The 18,357-nt window shown below is 46.4% G+C and overlaps 1 protein-coding gene across 1 annotated transcript; it reads left to right on the top strand.

Moving 5' to 3' along the window:
- Nucleotides 1-770: 770 nt before the first annotated feature.
- Nucleotides 771-13,934, top strand: fpgt (fucose-1-phosphate guanylyltransferase). The gene is made up of 3 exons (XM_069939433.1): nt 771-854; nt 1,463-2,979; nt 13,856-13,934. The coding sequence occupies exon 2, from the start codon at nt 1,513-1,515 to the stop codon at nt 2,869-2,871; it is 1,359 nt and encodes a 452-aa protein (XP_069795534.1). The 5' UTR covers nt 771-854; nt 1,463-1,512; the 3' UTR covers nt 2,872-2,979; nt 13,856-13,934.
- The last annotated feature ends 4,423 nt before the right edge of the window (nt 13,935-18,357 follow it).

Below are 18,357 nucleotides of genomic sequence, written 5' to 3' on the forward strand. Positions count from 1 at the left end.
TGTTTTGCCCATCACTAACGAGAGCCTGCTTCCTGTAAAATGTCAAGTGTTTTAAAGCCTTTCACTTGCTCTTTTACCTGCGAACAGCATCTGCCAATCTAACATCTCTCCCTCCTTAATACTAATCAGCTCCAGATTGTTCACGTACCTCTCCCTGAGTTCACTATCCTGCTTGACCCCTCTTAAATAAACACTGAGAAATATTCATTTAAGACTTCACCACCCATCTCCTGGCTCTACGGGTAACTTTGGTTCTAAAGGGCGTCTGTTCTTTCTCTGGCTGCCCTCTTGCACCTTCTCAATGCTTTGAGATTATGAAACTTGCATGCCAAGGATAGTTCGTGCCCCCTTTTTTGCCACCCTCATTTCTTGTTTAAGTTTTTTCTTGCACTACATTCCCCAAGAGACTTTCCATGATCTAGACGCACATGTATGCCTTGTTTTACCCTTTTTAACTGATTGACCTTTCAGTAACCTTTATCGTCCCTAATCTTGCCATCTTTACAGGGTCATGATGTCCCCGACCTCACTAACTCTCTTTTAAAGGACTCTCACTTGACTCCTGTCATTTTCTCCACAAGCATCCAGTTCCAAGTTTATTTTTGCCAGGTCCTCTCTTGCACCACTGTAGCTTTCCCCCAATTGAGACCTTAACTCATGGATCAATGTTGTCCTTTTCCTTTAGCTGTGGTAGTGCAGAATGTGTAACTAACTTGGCCGCCATGGAAGGAGTGCTGTTGATCATTGTTACCTTTGCTCAGGAAATGGAGGCTCCACACTTCAAGCTCTCCATCGATTAGAAGAACTGTACGGAGACCAGTTGGATGGTTTGAACGTTCTACTAATCCATGCTGGTAAACACAACTGTTGCTTCACATGATGCTGTCAGATTTTTTTATTTTAATGAAACCCGTGCCGCCCAATTTGCCTTTCAATTGGAGAGGATCCATGCACACATGGGAGGGCAAAGAAACTTGGTACAGATAGCGCTGGATTTGAACCTGGCTTGCTGCTGCGATAATGGCTAATCTTGATGCTTAAAGGGCAGACGCTTAAGTTAGATGAAAGCAGATGGTGTAATTCTGAAATAAAACAGTACGAGCTGGAAACATAAATGCAACTTTACAGAGGTTTATAAAATGAAGGGCGCAGATAAAATAAATGGTCACATTTTTGTTCCTGTGGTAGTGTAGTCCCAAACAAGGGAACACGGGTATAAAGTGAGAAGGTCAAGATTTAAATGGGACTGAGAGGCACCTTCTTCACACAGATGGTGGTGGGATTGTGGAACGAGCAGCAGAGGAAGTGGGAGACATATTCATGGGTTCATGAATAGGAAAGGCTTTCAGGTGAGCATAAACGTGTTGAGCCGAAGCCTGTTTCCCTTCTGCAGCTCGTAATGCAGCGCAGGGTTGGTGTAAGTGTGAAGGAGCTAAATTATGATGGCTGTCTCTCTCTGCAGGGGGATACAGCCAACGTTTGCCAAGTGCCAGTGCGCTGGGGAAAGTGTTCATGGCTCTGCCTCTGGGCAAGCCTGTCTACCAAATGCTGGAGCTGAAGCTGGCAATGTATATTGACTTCCCTGCTCACATGAAGCCTGGCGTCCTGGTGACCTGTGCCGACGATATCGAGCTCTACAGCGTGCCGGAGGCTGTGGTCTTTGACCAGCCAGGATTCACAGCTCTGGCGCACCCCTCCCCCCTCTCCATTGGCACCACGCACGGTGTGTTTGTCCTGGAGCCGTGCTTGGAAGCCGGGGGGCAGGCGGAGCTGGAGTGTAGGTCCTGCCACCACTTCCTGCACAAGCCCAGTGTGCAGGCGATGCAGGAAGCTGGAGCGGTGTGCAGGTCAGCCCGTGCACAGGCTCCCGGTGGAGATGCAGAGGCCGCCGACTTTGTCTACACTGACAGTGTCTACTACCTAGACCGTGCAACAGCCAGGCGTCTGTTAGCCCTCCTGGAGGAGATGGGCAGCATGCGCTGCGAGATTGACGCATATGGTGACTTCCTACAGGCTCTGGGACGTGGGGCCACAGGCAAGTACACCAGGAACACTGCCAACGTCAGCCAGGAGCTGGACCAGCTCCCTCGAATTCGACAGAAGATCTACACCTGTCTTCATGGGACGCCACTCAATGTAGCTGTGCTGAACAACTCTGTTTTCTACCACCTGGGCACTGCGCGGGAGTACCTGCATCACCTCACAGCGGACAGAATGCTGAGGGAGCAGTTGGAGCTGGTGCCCACCCCTGCTGTGCTCTGCCAGCCCTCTTCAAAGTCAGGCGACCTGGTTACCTGTGTCATGGAGAGCCTGCTGGGGCCAGGTTGCCAAGTGTCGCCCGGAAGTGTGGTTGAGTATTCCCGGCTGGGGGCACGCACTACTGTGGGCACCAATTCTATTGTCAGTGGGTGCTGCCTCAGGCAGGATGTGGCCGTGCCCCCGGACACCTTCCTCCTCTCTCTCTGTGTTCCTGCCGGATTTGTCACTGCAATGATCGGTACGGATGATGACCTCAAGCACACTGTCCCGTCTCTCTCAGACATCGACGACCTGTGGCTGCTGGGCCTCAGCCTGCGGGAGGTCACCAAGCGCCTGAGGCTGAAGGTCTCCCAAGATCTCTTCTCTGGGAAGGACCTGTTCAATTTGTGGAATGCCAGGATCTTCCCCAGCCCACGAGCAAGTGCTGAGGACTCAGCAGCGGCAGTCCTGGAGATGTCTGAAGCCCTGAGAGGGACATCAGCTCCTCCGTTCACTGGAGATGTTGAGCTGCTGTCCATTGAAGAAATGCTCCAGGACAAGGATGTGCAGAGTTCACTGAGGTTCAGACAGGAGCTGTCAGAGGAAATCAGGACACAGGGACAGAGCAGATAACCACCCATTGTATAAATCATCTCACAATCAAGTACCTGAGACTGCATTAGGATAAACTGGGCTGTCATTCTATGGAACAAAACAGGATAGGCTGGAAAAATTCAGAAGGTTAGGTAGCATCTGTGGAGAGAGCACCTAAAAATCAGACCAACAGTGGTGGGGGGGGGGGGGTTGGGGGACACGGGACTTGGCCTCTCAAATCTGCTCTGCCGTTCAATATGATCTTTGCTGGTCTATACTGGCTTCAACTCCTGTCCCAGTTCTCCATAATCCTCACTTTGGTTTTTCAAATATTTATCCATCTCGGTCTGGACATATTCAGTGATCCACCTCTACTACTGTGGGGCAGAGAAATCCAGAGATCCAGCTCCTTCTGAGAAAAGAAATCTCCATGCCCCTCAGTTTTAAATGACAACCCTTTATTAAGTCCTCTTTTTCATGTTCTCCCACGTGAGAAACATCCCAACCCTATCAAATCCCCTTAAATGAGGTCACCCTTCATTCTTCTAAACTCCAAGGAATACAGACCCAAACTGTCAACCTCTCTTGATAGGTCAACCCCCCCCCCCCCCCCCCCCCATCTCTGGAATTAGACTTTGGACTGCCTCCCATGCTGCTCAGTAGATCCTTTTTCGGGTCAAGTGACCAAAGCAGGGCGGAGTATTCCAGGGTGGTTTCACCAACTCCCTGAACAACAGTAACAGAAGAGCTATATTTAAGTTAGCGATGAAGAGAAACTGCTTTTCCCACAAATCAGAGAATGGGTGCAATTCTCTGCACAAGGAAGCAGTGGTTACTCCCTCATTAAACATTTGTAGTGCACAGATAGATTTTTAAACAGTTGGGGAATGAAGGGTTCTGGGGAACAGGTGGGTAGGAGGAGTTGAGTCCATGGCCAGATCGGCCTTGATTTTATAGAAGGGCAGAATAGGCTCAATGGGCCGGATGGCCGACTCCTGTTCCTATTTCTTAAGTTCCAGTCCCTTCACAAGAAATGCCATTTTCCTTTTTAACTTGTTGAACCTTCCTGTTAACTTTTAGTGATTCGTGGACTGAACCCCCTGGATCCCCTTGTACTTCACCCATTTGTAGATTCTCCATTTAGATAACAATTAGTTTACTGAAGTTCGTGACTTCGTATTTCTCCTTATTGAATTCCATTGGTCAAGTTTTAACCCAATCTCTCAATCTATATCTATCCAGTTGCAAAATCATCACTTGCCCTTCCATTATTTTCATGCCAAAGATAAACCTGGAAACCCTACGTATCATTTTCTGTAAATAATGAACAATTGAGGTGAACCATCAGATTTCACATCACATACAATCCTGAGACTCATTCCTGCAGGTGAGGCAGAATCACACTTAGTGGTAGTCCAAAAAAATCTGCATAATGTAAACAAATAAGGACTGTAAACAGGTAACATGTAAACAAACTCCATTACAGAAAGAATTAAATAATGAAGTGCACCAATAAGAGGCCTTAAATGAGTCTCTGATTGAGTTTGTCGTTGTGGAGTCTGATGTTGGAGGGGGAGCAGCTGTTCCTGGTGGTGTGAGGCTTGTGGCATCTATACCTCTTTCCTGATGGCAGCAGCGAGAACAGATCGTGTGCTGGGTGGGGTGTCCTTGATGATTGGTACTTCCCTCCTGCAGATGGGTTCCCTGTAGATATTCTTGATAATGGGAGGGTTTTGCCTGTGATGTCCTGGGTGATCCCCATACCAGACTGATGCAGCCGGTCAGCACATATTCCACCACACATCTGTAGAAATTTGCCAAAGTTTCTAGTGTCATACACACCTATGCAAACTCCTGAGGAAGTAGAGGAGCTGACCTGCTTTCTTCATGATACCATAAGTGTGTTGGGTCCAGGAAACATCCTCTGAGATAGTGACTCCCAAGAACTTAAATTTGCTTACCCTTTCCACCACTGATTTCCCCCAATGATCACTGGATCGTATACCTCTGGCTTTCCCTTTAGCCAAGTTTTCATCCTCCCTCCTGTATGCTGACTCATTACCTTTCTTCATACAACACTACCGTCGTACCTTTCCTGAGGTGCACAAGTCACTCCCCTCCAACCTGAAAAGGATCCAATGATTTCTCACTCACTGTCTTTAGCTTGGCTTCGCAGATGAAGAGTTATGGAGGGGTAATGTCCACGTCAGTTGCAGGGTTGTTTGTGGCTGACAAGTCCAATGCGGGACAGGCAGACGCGGTTGCAAGGGAAAATTGGTTGGTTGGGGTTGGGTGTTGGGTTTTTCCTCCTTTGTCTTTTGACAGTGAGGTGCGCTCTGCGGTCTTCTTCAAAGGAGGTTGCTGCCTGCCGAACTGTGAGGCGCCAAGATGCACGGTTTGAGGCGATATCAGCCCACTGGCGATGGTCAATGTGGCAGGCACCAAGAGCATTCTTAAGGCAGCCCTTGTACCTCTTCTTTGGTGCACCTCTGTCTCGGTGGCCAGTGGAGAGCTCGCCATAGAACACGATCTTGGGAAGGCTATGGTCCTCCATTCTGGAGACGTGACCTACCCAGCGCAGTTTGATCTTCAGCAGCGTGGATTTGATGCTGTCAGCCTCTGCCATCTCAAGTACTTCGATGTTGGAGATGAAATCGCTCCAATGAATGTTGAGGATGGAGCGGAGACAAAACTGGTGGAAGCGTTCTAGGAGATGTAGGTGATGCCGGTAAAGGACCCATGATTCGGAGCCGAACAGGAGTGTGGGTAGGACAACAGCTCTGTTACGCTAATCTTTGTGAGATTTTTCAGTTGGTTGTTTTTCCAGACTCTTTTGTGTAGTCTTCCAAAGGTGCTATTTGCCTTGGCGAGCCTGTTGTCTATCTCGTTGTCGATCCTTGCATCGGTTGAAATGGTGCAGCCGAAATAGGTAAACTGGTTGACCGTTTTGAGTTTTGTGTGCCCGATGGAGATGTGGGGGGGCTGGTAGTCATGGTGGGGAGCTCACTTTTCTTCAGGCTGACTTCCAGGCCAAACATTTTGGCAGTTTCTGCAAAACAGGATGTCAAGCGCTGAAGAGCTGGCTCTGAATGGGCAACTAAAGCGGAATCATCTACAAAGATTAGTTCACGCATAAGTTGCTCTTGTGTCTTTGTGTGAGCTTGCAGGCGCCTCAGATTGAAGAGACTGCCATCCGTGCGGTACCGGATGTAAACAGCGTCTTCATTGTTAGAGGTCTTTCATGGCTTGTTTCAGCATCATGCTGAAGAAGATTGAAAAGAGGGTTGGTGCAAGAACGCAGCCTTGCTTCACGGCATTGTTAATGGAGAAGGGTTCAGAGAGCTCATTGCTGTATCTGACCCGACCTTGTTGGTTTTCGTGCAGTTGGATAACCATGTTGAGGAACTTTGGGGGGCATCTGAGGCGCTCTAGTATTTGCCAAAGCCCTTTCCTACTCACGGTGTCGAAGGCTTTGGTGAGGTCAACAAAGGTGATGTAGAGTCCTTTGTTTTGTTCTCTGCACTTTTCTTGGAGCTGTGTGAAAGCAAAGACCATGTCAGTAGTTCCTCTGTTTGTGCGAAAGCGCACTGTGATTCTGGGAGAACATTTTCGGCGACACTAGGTATTATTCTATTTAGGAGAATCCTAGCGAAGATTTTGCTTGCAATGGAGAGCAGCGTGATTCCCCTGTAGTTTGAGCAGTCTGATTTCTCGCCTTTGTTTTTGTACAGGGTGATGATGATGGCATCACGAAGGTCCTGAGGCAGCTTTCCTTGGTCCCAGCAGAGCTTGAAAAACTCATGCAGTTTGGCATGCAGAGTTTTGCCGCCAGCCTTCAAGACCTCTGGGGGGGATTCAATATAACCATATAACCACTTACAGCACAGAACAGGCCAGTTCGGCCCTACTAGTCCATGCCTTAGCAAATCCCCACCCTCCTAGTCCCACTGACCAGCACCCGGTCCATACCCATCTAGTCCCCTCCTATCCATGTAACGATCCAGTCTTTCCTTAATTATAACCAATGATCCCGCCTCGACCACGTCTGCCGGAAGCTCATTCCACATCCCCACCACCCTCTGCGTAAAGAAATTTCCCCTCTTGTTCCCCTTATAATTTTCCTCCTTCAATCTTAAACCATGTCCTCTAGTTTGAATCTCCCCCTTTCTTAATTGAAAAAGCCTATCCACATTTACTCTGTCCCTTTTAAAATCTTAAACACCTCTATCAAGTCCCCCCTCAATCTCTACGCTCCAGAGAAAAAAGCCCCAGTCTGCACAACCATTCCCTGTAACACAGACCCTGAAATCCTGTCAACATTCTCGTGAACCTTCTCTGCACTCTCTCTATTTTGTTTATATCTTTCCTATAATTTGGTGACCAAAACTGTACACAGTACTCCAAATTTGGCCTCACCAATGCCTTGTACAATTTCATCATAACCTCCCTACTCTTGAATTCAATACTCCGATTTATGAAGGCCAACATTCCAAATGCCTTCTTCACCACAGCATCTAACTGAGTACCAGCCTTGAGGGTACTATTTACCATCACTCCTAAATCCCTTTGTTGCTCTGCACTCCTCAATTGTCTACCATTCAATGTATATGACCTATTTAGATTTGCCTTTCCAAAATGTAGCACCTCACATTTATCTGTATTAAATTCCATCAGCCATTACTCAGCCCACACCTCCAGCCTTCCTAAATCACCTTTTAATCTACGGTAATCTACCTCACTGTCCACAACACCACCAATCTTTGTGTCATCCGCAAACTTGCTTATCCAATTCTCCACCCCTTCATCCAGATCGTTAATATATATAACAAATAATAGTGGACCCAGGACCGAACCCTGAGGAACTTCACTAGTCACTGGCCTCCAATTGGACAAACAATTTTCTACCACTACTCTCTGACACCTACCATTCAACCACTGCTGAATCCATTTCACTACCTCCTTATTTATACCTAATGCCTCCACCTTTTTTCCTAACCTCCTGTGGGGAACTTTGTCAAAAGCTTTACTAAAGAGGAGGGAGAGAGGGAGAGCCAATGAATAATGGAATTTAATCATATAACCATATGGTTAAGTAGAGAGTGAGAGCTGTAAGGAGAGAGTGTAGAAGAGGTTAAGTAGAGAGTAATAGCTGTAAGGAAAGAGTGTAGAAGAGGTTAACTAGAGAGAGAGCTGTAAGGAGAGAGTGTAGAACTTGCCCACCACAGACGTCAGACTTACAGGCCTATAATTCCCAGGCTTGCATTTGGACCCTTTCTTAAACAGAGGAACCACATGCGCCACCCTCCAATCCTTTGGTACCACCCCCGTGGCCAGTGACATCCTAAATATCTCTGTTAATGGCCCCACTAACTGTCCACTAGCCTCCCTGAGTGTCCTAGGGAATATTTTGTCCGGTCCGGGAGATTTATCCACCTTTATCTTTTTTAACACAGCCATCACTACCTCCTCGGTTATCCTTATATGCTTCATGACCTCCCCACTATTTTTCTTTACTTCAACTGGTTCAACATTTTTTTCCCTAGTGAATACCAAGGCAAAGAAATCATTCAAAATTTCCCCCATTTCCTCAGACTTCTCACTCAGCCTACCCTCGCTATCTACCTGCTGTTTTGCCACTTTTCAGTTGTTCAATTGCCTTGTATGTCTCTTCCTGGGTGAGGACCTCATCCAGCTCTTGCCTTAAGGGCTGTTGAGGAAACTAGAGCTGGGCGGATTCTTGGATTGAGTGGTTGGCACTGAAAAGAGATTGGAAGTGTTCTGACCATTGGTTGAGGATGGAGATCTTGTCGCTGAGGAGGACTTTGCCGTCTGAGCTGCGCAGCGGGCTTTGGACTTGGGGTGAGGGGCTGCACACAGCCTTTAGAGCCTCGTAAAAACCCCTGAAATCGCCAATGTCCGTGCTGAGCTGGGTTCGTTTGGCGAGGCTAGTCCACCACTCATTTTGGATCTCCTGGAGTTTGCGCTGAAGATGGCTGCATGCGCGACAGAAGGCTCGTTTCTTCTCTGGCCAGGACGGCTTTGCAAGGTGAGCCTGGTGGGCAGCTCGCTTCTTTGCCAGCAGCTCCTGGATTTCCTGGTTGTTTTCGTCGAACCAGTCCTTGTTTTTCCTGGAGGAGAAGCCCAGCACCTCTTCAGTGAATTGCAGTATGGCAGTCTTCAGCTGATCCCAGAGGGTTTCAGGGGACGAGTCCGTGAGGCGGATTGCATCCTCGAGCTTTGCTTTGAGGTTTGCCTGGAAGTTTCCTCTCTCTTCATCTGACTGCAAGTTTCCAACATTAAACCTCTTTCTGGGGGCTTTACTGTTCCTGGACTTTGGCTTGAAGTGAAGGTTGAGCTTGCAGCGAACCAGCCAGTGGTCAGTGTGGCATTCCGCGCTGGGCATGACCCTGGTGTGGAGCACATCTCGTTTGTCTCTTTCTCGCACCAGGACGTAGTCCAGGAGGTGCCAGTGTTTGGATCGGGGATGCATCCTGGTAGTCTTCAGGCTGTCTCTCTGCTGGAAAAGGGTGTTAGTAATGACAAGCCACTGTTCTGCGCAGAGCTCCAACAGGAGGCGCCCGTTGTCCTTGCACTTGCCGACACCATGCTTGCCCAGGATTCCTGGCCAGGTTTCTGAGTCTTGGCCGAAGCGAGCGTTGAAGTCGCCAAGGATGACAACCTTGTCAGCTGTAGGGGTGCGTTGAATGAGGTTGCGCAGATCAGTGTAGAACTTGTCCTTTTCTGCTGGTTCCGCCTGGAGGGTTGGAGCATAGACACTGATGAGGGTGATGCGACGCTTATTTTGAAGGGGGAGTCGCATGGACATGATCGGGTCCGAGTGGCCTGTCGGGAGGTTTTCGAGTTTGGAGGCAATGGAGTTCTTGACCATGAAGCCTACACCAGATAGGCGTCGTTCATCCATAGGCTTGCCAGACCAGTAGAGTGTGTAGCCCGCGCCACGCTCTTGGAGGCTGCCTACATCTGCAAGGCAGACTTCACTGAGAGCAGCTATGTCGATGTCAAGTCTGAGGAGTTCATGTGCGATGAGGGCAGACCCACATTCAGCATGCTAGCTTGAGGACGTGGACCTGTCCTCGGGCCTGCGCAAAGGTGCTTTTAGGTGGAGTGCAGTATGTGCAGTACTGGCCCCACCCTTTACACCCATGGTTCATGTGCCGTGGCCAAGCAAGCTGGGACGTGGCAGCGAGGTCCTTGGGTCGTAGGTTTTATATCGGAGTGGCCTTCTTCTATGCAAGTTTTTACCCGGGCTGGAGGGGCCTGCCTCCCCTCCTAGGTCGGACCATACCTGGTTGCAAATCACCTTTGGACATGGCCTAGGTAAGTTTAATTGGGTTCTCTAACTACCTCTGAGGTAGGTCAGGGACCTGGTTGGATTCTGACGGGGTTGACCAAGTCACACTCTTACTTCTGTGTGACTGGGGTGTAAAATGTAAAAAGCGAGGGGGAGTGAGGCAGGCGAAGGTTCCGGTCCGGGCAGAAAGAAGGAGGTGGCGGCCCCGGTCCGGGCTCAGGGAAGGCGGCGGCCCCAGACCCAGTCCGAGCTGAAGGTAGGTGGCGGCGGCGGCCCCGATCCGGGCAAAAGCGAGAGAGAGGTGGTGGCCCTGGCCTTGGTAGAGCGAAGCAGGTGGAGGCCCCGGTCCGGGAAGAAAGGAGGCGGCGGCCCCGGCCCCAGTCTACAACCAATCAACTAACTCACTGTACTGTGTGTGACAAACCACGTGGAAGCACTTCCTCCAATACCTGATGTACATAATTTGTGCTCTAATCTCTGGCACCTTGTCAAATGCCTTTTGGAAATCTAAAGACATCTACAAGTTTCCCTTCAACTCTCCCCATTACACTGCATCAAAGCATTTGAGCAGATTTTTAGACATGTCCACCTTTCATAAAACCATGTTGACTGTTTAATTGTATTCAGCTTTCCTCTTTGGTTAGACTCGAGCATCTTACCAACAATAAATACTTCACTAATTGGTTGTAGTTCCCCACCTTCTGTCCTCTGATTTTGAAAACGAGAGTCATATTTCAGGTCCTGGGATGTTTTGACCATATTTCTCTCTTCACAAATGCTGTCTGACCTGCTGAGTGTTTCTAGCAGTTTTTTTGTTTTTATTTCAGATTTCTAGCATCTACAGTTTTTAATTTTTGCTTACTTTTGATCTGGTGAGGTGGGTGTTGAGGTGTATCAATTGTGGCAAGACCAAATTAAGGAAGTAAATACAACAGGGAATGCAGGAGAAACTCAGGAGAGGTGAAAAGTTCAGCTTATTTTTATATTTGCCAATGAACAAATTTAAAAAATTTCAACATACAGCATGAAACAGGCTATTTTGGCCCACAAGCCTGCTCTACAAGATTAACCTACAACTCCTGGTACGTTTCGAACGATGGGAGGAAACGAGCCCCTGGGAAAACCCACACAGACAAGGGGAGAACATGCAAACTCCTTATAGACAGCCAGATTCGAACCCCAGTCCTGATCGCTGGAGCTGTAAAGGCCTGCTAACTGCTACTCCAGTGCCAATAACTCCAGCATTTGCCAAATCTTGAAACAACTGCAGGATGTAGAAGGGCTGCAGGGGCAGAGACACATGGAGTTAAGCAATAAATCCTTGAAGCTGGCAGGGCAAGTTGAAGAACTATAATGATTGCACAGAGGTGAATGTTCCTGATTCACTAGCTTGAGCTTCAGTGAAGGAGGGGGTCAGTTCTGAACATGTACCCAAATGAAGGTGCAGTGGAGTTTAATTGGAATCATCACCAGTTCTCTGGAGGAAGCTGGGTTTATTGTCATGAACATATCATGAAATTCATTGTTTTGCAGTAGCATTCCAGGGTGCATATTTTTATATAAAAAAGATAAATAGTGCAAGAAAATGGGAGAAAGTGTCTGGTTTAATGTTCATTACAGAATCTGATGGCAGCGGGGAAGAAGCTGTCCTTGTGCCACTGAGTGCTTGTCTTCAGGCTCTTGTACCTCCTTCCCAGTGGTAGCAGAGTGAAGAGGGCCTGGCCTGAGTGGTGGGGTTTTTGAGGACAGGCTGCTTTCAATATTTTTATTAAAATTCAAAAAAATACATTGGACTTAAATCATCATTTCATGCAAGACACCCCACATTTTAATCAAACAGATTATTTGGTATTGCTATTTTATATTAAAAAAAGGAAATATAAAACCCACTACCAAGAAAGAAAGAAGCTGTTTGGAGAAAAAGGCAGATTTTTATCAGACTGATAAATTACCTCATTAGTCAACACTTCACTTTCATAACAAATCAAAGATTATAAAAATAATTCAGAAAGAGTCTCCAGAGTTAGAAAATTTACATTCAAATCAGCAATTGAACATCTAATCTTTCATTTTAAACCTAACAGGACGTCACGTCGCCGTTGAGCATGGTCCGGCCCTCCATCTGAGCAACAATGCCCCAAGCAATAAGAGAAATAAAAGCCTTACACGTGGATAACAATACCAAATAAAGCAATTAGATGTTAATTATCAGTTAACTTTTAAAAGTGCAGAAAAAGTTTGAAATACTTTGTTCCAATATTTGAAGCTGCTTTCTTAGGATATCACTTTAATGGATTGAAGACGGGTGCCTATGATGTTGCTGGCTGAGTTAACCTTGGAGTTTTTTTCCTGTCCCGTGCATTGGCACCTCCAAACCACAAAGTGATGCACCGGTCAGAGTGCTTTGCGCAGTACGCCTGTATAAATTTCCAAGAGTGGTGGCATTCCAAATCTCCTCAAACTCCTCACGAACTAGCCGTAGTGAGCCTTCTTCGTGATTGCATCAACATGGAGGCCCCAGAACACATCCTCAGAGAGGTGACATCCAGGAATTTGAAGTTCTTAACACTTTCCACTGCTGACCTCTCACTGAGGACTGGTTCATGTTCTGATTTATTCCTGAAGTCCACAATTGGCTCCTTGGTTTGGCTAACATTGCATGCAAGGCTGTTGTGATACCACTCAATGAGCTGATCTACAATATCTCCTATACACTTCCTCATTTTTCATGGAACAGAGCAGGTTAAGGGAAGATTTAACACGGTACAAAGGAGGATTTGGATGGATCACATAAGCAGAAACTGTCCAGGGACAGGAGGATGGAGTAAGAAGAGCAGAAGGGAGAGACTGAACTAATGAGTTAGAATTTTCTCCCTCGCCCCCCACAAATTGTACAAGAATGTCGAGGAAACTACACAAGTTCTTGAGTGTAAGACAGGGTACAAGATGTTGGTCAGGCCTCATGGAATATTGTCACCACACTACAGAAGTTGCCTGGAGTGAAGGTCTTCCGGTTACAGGGAATTACTGAATGTTGGAAGGGTGACCTTGTACAGTAGTTGCTAAAATTAAATGTGGTATTGATAGGGTAGATGGTATTTTTCTAATGATGTTGAAGTGCAGAGAATCATATCAGGTTTAGAACCTAAACACAGCACAGTAATGTTCTAAACATAACTGTGGAAGGACAAATTAGAAGGCTGAATATAGGGTTGGTTACTTAAGAAAGTGGATGAACAGAGGGACCTTGGGGTACAAATCCGTACATCCCTCAAGGTTGCTGCACAGGTTGATAGGATAGTTAAGAAGGCCTATGGGATGTTGGGCTTCATTAATAGAGGATTGAATTCAAGAGTAAAGAGGTCATGTTGCAAATCTACAAATCTCTGGTGTTCAGTTCTGGTCACCTCATTGCAGGAAGGATATGGAAGCTATGGAGAGGGTGCAGGATGTTACCTGGATTGGAATACAAATCTTATGAGGCAAGGTTAGCAGAGCTGGGACTTTTTCTTCAGAGCAGAGAAGGATGAGAGGTATCTTAGAGGTCTACAAGATTATGAAAGGCATAGATAGGGTGGACAGCTAGTGCTTGTTTCCCAGGGCAGAATTTGTAAACACCAGAGGACATGAGTACAAAGTGGAGGGAGGGAAGTTCTGCGGAGACATCAGGGGTGAGTTTTTTTTTACACTAACGGCACTTATTTCCTATAGGAACCTCTACCAAAAATCGCCTTTGACAGAATCTGTTCCAGCTAGCCTGCGCCACTTCCTCAACATCTATGAAGGATGCTTATCGCCTAGGATGTCATCAGCTAGTAAATGGAAATATGGGTCTCCCTGGATGGCTAAGTACACTGCAGAATAGCTGCCTTATGCATGTCGTAGGGGAGATTACCATTTGGATCCACTAAGACATCCTCCGCTTCACAGGCAATCTGGTCTGGAAGACGCTCCGCAAGTAAACTGTACTTCGCCTCCTGACTTGTCACACTGAGGGCAGAGAGGCACGCTTCAAGGATCATGAGCAGGCTGGTACATATTAATATCGGGAAGGGGGAATCTTTAGTTTGACCCCCCCTCCCCAACTGCTCCTGGAAGGGGTTTATCCTAATCACTATCCATTTAAATTAGAAGTCACTGTCAACTCTGGGGGTGGGTGGGGGGGGGGGGTCACCACTTGTAGCGGCACTGATTCACCACAGCTTACAAACAAGTAAATAATGCACCCCCTCATTTCTTTCAGCTCACCTTGAAGTCAACTTTCTTCATTAGATGCAACGTTGCATTCTTCAACTCCCCAGCACCGCCCAGCTAAACTACTCTGACCTTCTCATGGGCTCACTGCCACATGGGGCGCTCCTGACACTCTCACTCTCCTCCCGACAAAGGTAAGTATGCGACTGCGGCAACAGAGTTGTAGGTGCTTGGAATGCCTTGCCAGAGATTATGGTGGGGGCTGGAACAATAGGGGCATTTAGACAGGCACATGGATGGAAGCACATGGGTTACGGGGTAGGGAGTGATCAGTAATTTTTTAAGGGATATATGGGATGGCACAACATCAAGAGCTGAAGGGTTTGTACTGTGCTGTAATGTTCTCTGTTCTAGAATTGGCCCTTTGGCCCATGATGTGCCAACCTATATATACCAAAAAAAACAACCCTCCCCATCTCATAACCCTCTTTTGCATCCATGTATGAGTCTAAGAGTCTCTTAAATGTCCCTGATGTTCCAGCCTCCACCATCATCCTGGTAATGCACTTCAGGCACCCACAACTAACCTACTCCTGGTGTCTCAATTAACACACCTCCGTTTGTACAGATGTCCTCTGGTTTTTGCTACTCCGGCCCTGGGAATAAGGTGGGGGCTGTCTACCCTATCTATGCCTCACAGAATCTTATTAAAAGCGAGAAGAGAAATTCAAAGGAGCAGCAGCCTCTCTGACACTTCATGGGTTTGTTTGAAGATAGGCATTAATGCATAGTAAATCTATTGATTTGATGTTACAATGAGGATGGAGATGCTGAGTTCCAATTGTGTTGATGTTCCTGCATATTTTTATCAATAAAGAATATTTCTGGAATAAAAAAGCAGCAGAAATGCCGCCACAGAGATAACAAGAAGATAATAAGAAGACATACATAACATCACATACAACCCTGAGATTACTTTTTCCTGCTGGAATGCCAAAATTACCACTAATTGTCGAGGGCCATGTATGCTGATCTCACCTCAGATGGATCTCCTCGTCTCCAGCAACAGGACCTGAGAGTCCATCGTATCTATGCTGCCTGCAACTCCCTGCAAGCAGCCTGTCTGCCTCTGAGCCAGAAAAGACCAGGTCTGGTTTGCTGTGTGTGAACTGATGTTTAACTCCCACCAATTCCTTCCTCTTCTTGTGTCCATCGAAGCTTCCCATTACAGCCTCTGTCATCATACGAACATGACTCCTTTTGTAACTGCTTCTCTCCTCCAATAGTTTGGTTCCTTGGATCAGCCATTCTCAACCTTTTTTAAGCTATAGCCTCATTAGGACTCTGCTCCAAGTTTGTGGGGCCCCTTCCCTGTGACTCAGATTTATTGTCAGAGTACTTGTCAGCCACAAAGGAGCCTGCAGCTGACGTGGACTTTTTACCCCCTCCATAAATCTTCGTCCGCGAAGCCAAGCCAAAGAAGAAAGAAGAAGACATACATAACATCACATACAACCCTGAGATTACTTTTTCCTGCTGGAATGCCAAAATTACCACTAATTGGTAGGGAAAAAAAAAACTTCATGGTGTAAATAAAGAAACTGTAATACAGAGAGAATAAAAGAAAATTCGCAGGTAGGAATCCTTAAATAATGAGTTTGTCGTTGAGGAATCTGATGGTGGAGGAGGAGCAGCTATTCCTGAACCTGGTGGTGCAAGTCTTGTGGCACCAAGACCTCTTTCCTATGGCAGCAACAAGAACAGAGTGTGCTAGGTGGTGTGGGTGTTTGATAATGACTGCTCCCCTTTGACAGCAGTATAACCTGTAGATGTTCTCAATAGTGGGGAGAGTTTTGCCTATGATGTCCTGGGCTGTGTCCACTACTTTTTGGAGGGCTTTATGCTCTGGAGTATTGGCGTTCCCATACCAGATCATAATGCAGCCGGTCAGCACCATTTCCACATCACTTCTAGAAATTGGCCAGGGTTTCTGGTGTCATACCAAATCTCTGCAAACTCTTGAGCAAGTAGATAAGCTTTCTTCATGATGCCATTGGTGTGTTGGGTCCAGGAAAGATCTTCCAAAATAGTGATTCCCAAGAACCTAAATTTGTTCACCCTCACCACCCCAATGATCACTGGATCGTGCACTCCTGGCTTTCCCTTCCCGAAGTCAACAATCAGCTCCCTAGTTTTGGTGAAATTGAATGTGAGGTGGGTGTTGGTGTGCCATTCAGTCAAGTTTCCAATCTCCCTCCTGTGTGCTGACTCGTCCCCTTCCTTTATACAAACCACTACCGTGGTATCATTGGCGAATTGGTAGATAGTGTCATTGTCGTACCGAGCCACACAGTCGTAGGTGTAAAGTGAATAGAGCAGGGGGCTAAGAACACAGTCCTGTGGTGCTCCAGTTCTGATGGAGATTTTTTACCAATCTTCACTGATTATGGTCTGGAGGTGAGGAAACCTATGATTCAATTACATAATGGTGTGTTAACTCCCAGATCTTGGAGTTTGCTGAGCTGTTTTGAGGGGATGATGGTGTTAAATATTGAACTGAAGTCAATAAAGAGCATTCTGATCTTTGCTGTCCAGGTGTACCAGGGCTTTGTGTAGAGCCAGTGAGATGGGATCCGTCATAGACCTGTTTCTACAGTAGGTGAATTGGAATGGATCCATGTGACCGCTCAGACAGGAGCTGATCTGCTTCGTCACCAGCCTTTCCAAACACTTCATCATTGTTGATGTAAGTGCTAGTGTTTGAGTTTCATTGGTTTTTCCATACTTCCCTCCTAACAAGTACACAAAAAAAAAATTATATGAGTCTGTGGCCCCCTTAAGTGTGCTGCAGCCTCCGGGAGATTGGGGGGGGGAAGCATATCGACCCTGTTGTGAATGGCTGACCTGGATTATTTAATCCCTATCTTTGTTTTCTTTCTCAGTGTCTCTGGAATGGTCGTTGGATTGTTACCATGTGTTTCTATTTGTGGTGTCATTTCACCTGGCTCGCTATGAATGCAGTATTCATTCAGATAAAGAGGTTTCTCTTTTGACCTGGTACCAAATTTTGCTAACCTTAATCCAGTTAGATGCTGCTATGTTTGAGATCGAGTTATCCAGCATAAAAACAGGCCCCTTGGACTGCAAAGTCCTTGCTGACCATATCATCCAGCTATACTAATCTTAAATTAATCTCATTTTGTTCTTCCCACATTCCCATTACACCCTGTAGAGGTTAAAACCTTGTGTTTTTGATTTTTAGTAATTTTGTACTATCCCTTTAAGGATTAATTGTTTTTGTAGTGTTACCATAGTTACTGTGACATCATATGTCATAACATCCAATCAGACGAGGAGCTGGTTCTCATTCTTGGAATAACCATGGAAGAGACGTGAGCACGAGAAACCTTTCTTTGAATTCATCATTATTATTCATTATTAATCATTTATTGTCATTTTAATTTGTTTATATTTGTTTGAAGTTGAGTATCGTTTGTTTTACTCATCGTTATGAAGTACGAAGCTATGAAAATGTTTATTTGCTTTTATCAATGAAAAAGTAAAGCTATTTAAGCTGCAGTTACAAAATCGTTTATTTAGATGAATAAGATACAATTCGGAACATCAAGGCTTGTGTTTCTTGGAAGATGACATGTTTTGAGATTGGGAAATATTAGAAGCTGGGAACTGTCATCTACACCCCCCCCCCTAATTTTACCCCTCACCCACACACTTGGGACAATTATCCCACCCACCTGCACATCTGGGATGTGGGAGGAAATTTGAGCCCCCAGGAGAAACCCATGCAGCCAAGGAGAATGTGCAAACTCCATAGAGGCAGCGCAGGAGATCAGGATCGAACCTGGGTATCTCGCACTTTTATACAATTTTGGTTGCACCACACAGAGCTCTGTGTGCAGAGTTGGCCTCCATATTTAAAAAAAATATGCAAAGAAGCACCACTATGAAAGAGTTATATGGTAGAACTGAAACATGAAAGCTTGTCCTGAAGACTGAAA

Source organism: Narcine bancroftii, chromosome 5 (genome assembly GCF_036971445.1).
Source record: "Narcine bancroftii isolate sNarBan1 chromosome 5, sNarBan1.hap1, whole genome shotgun sequence".
Lineage (NCBI taxonomy): Eukaryota > Metazoa > Chordata > Chondrichthyes > Torpediniformes > Narcinidae > Narcine > Narcine bancroftii.

Excerpts from the sequence above, each read along its gene's own strand:
- fpgt (XM_069939433.1), top strand. The coding sequence starts at position 1,513 with ATGGCTCTGCCTCTGGGCAAGCCTGTCTACCAAATGCTGGAGCTGAAG.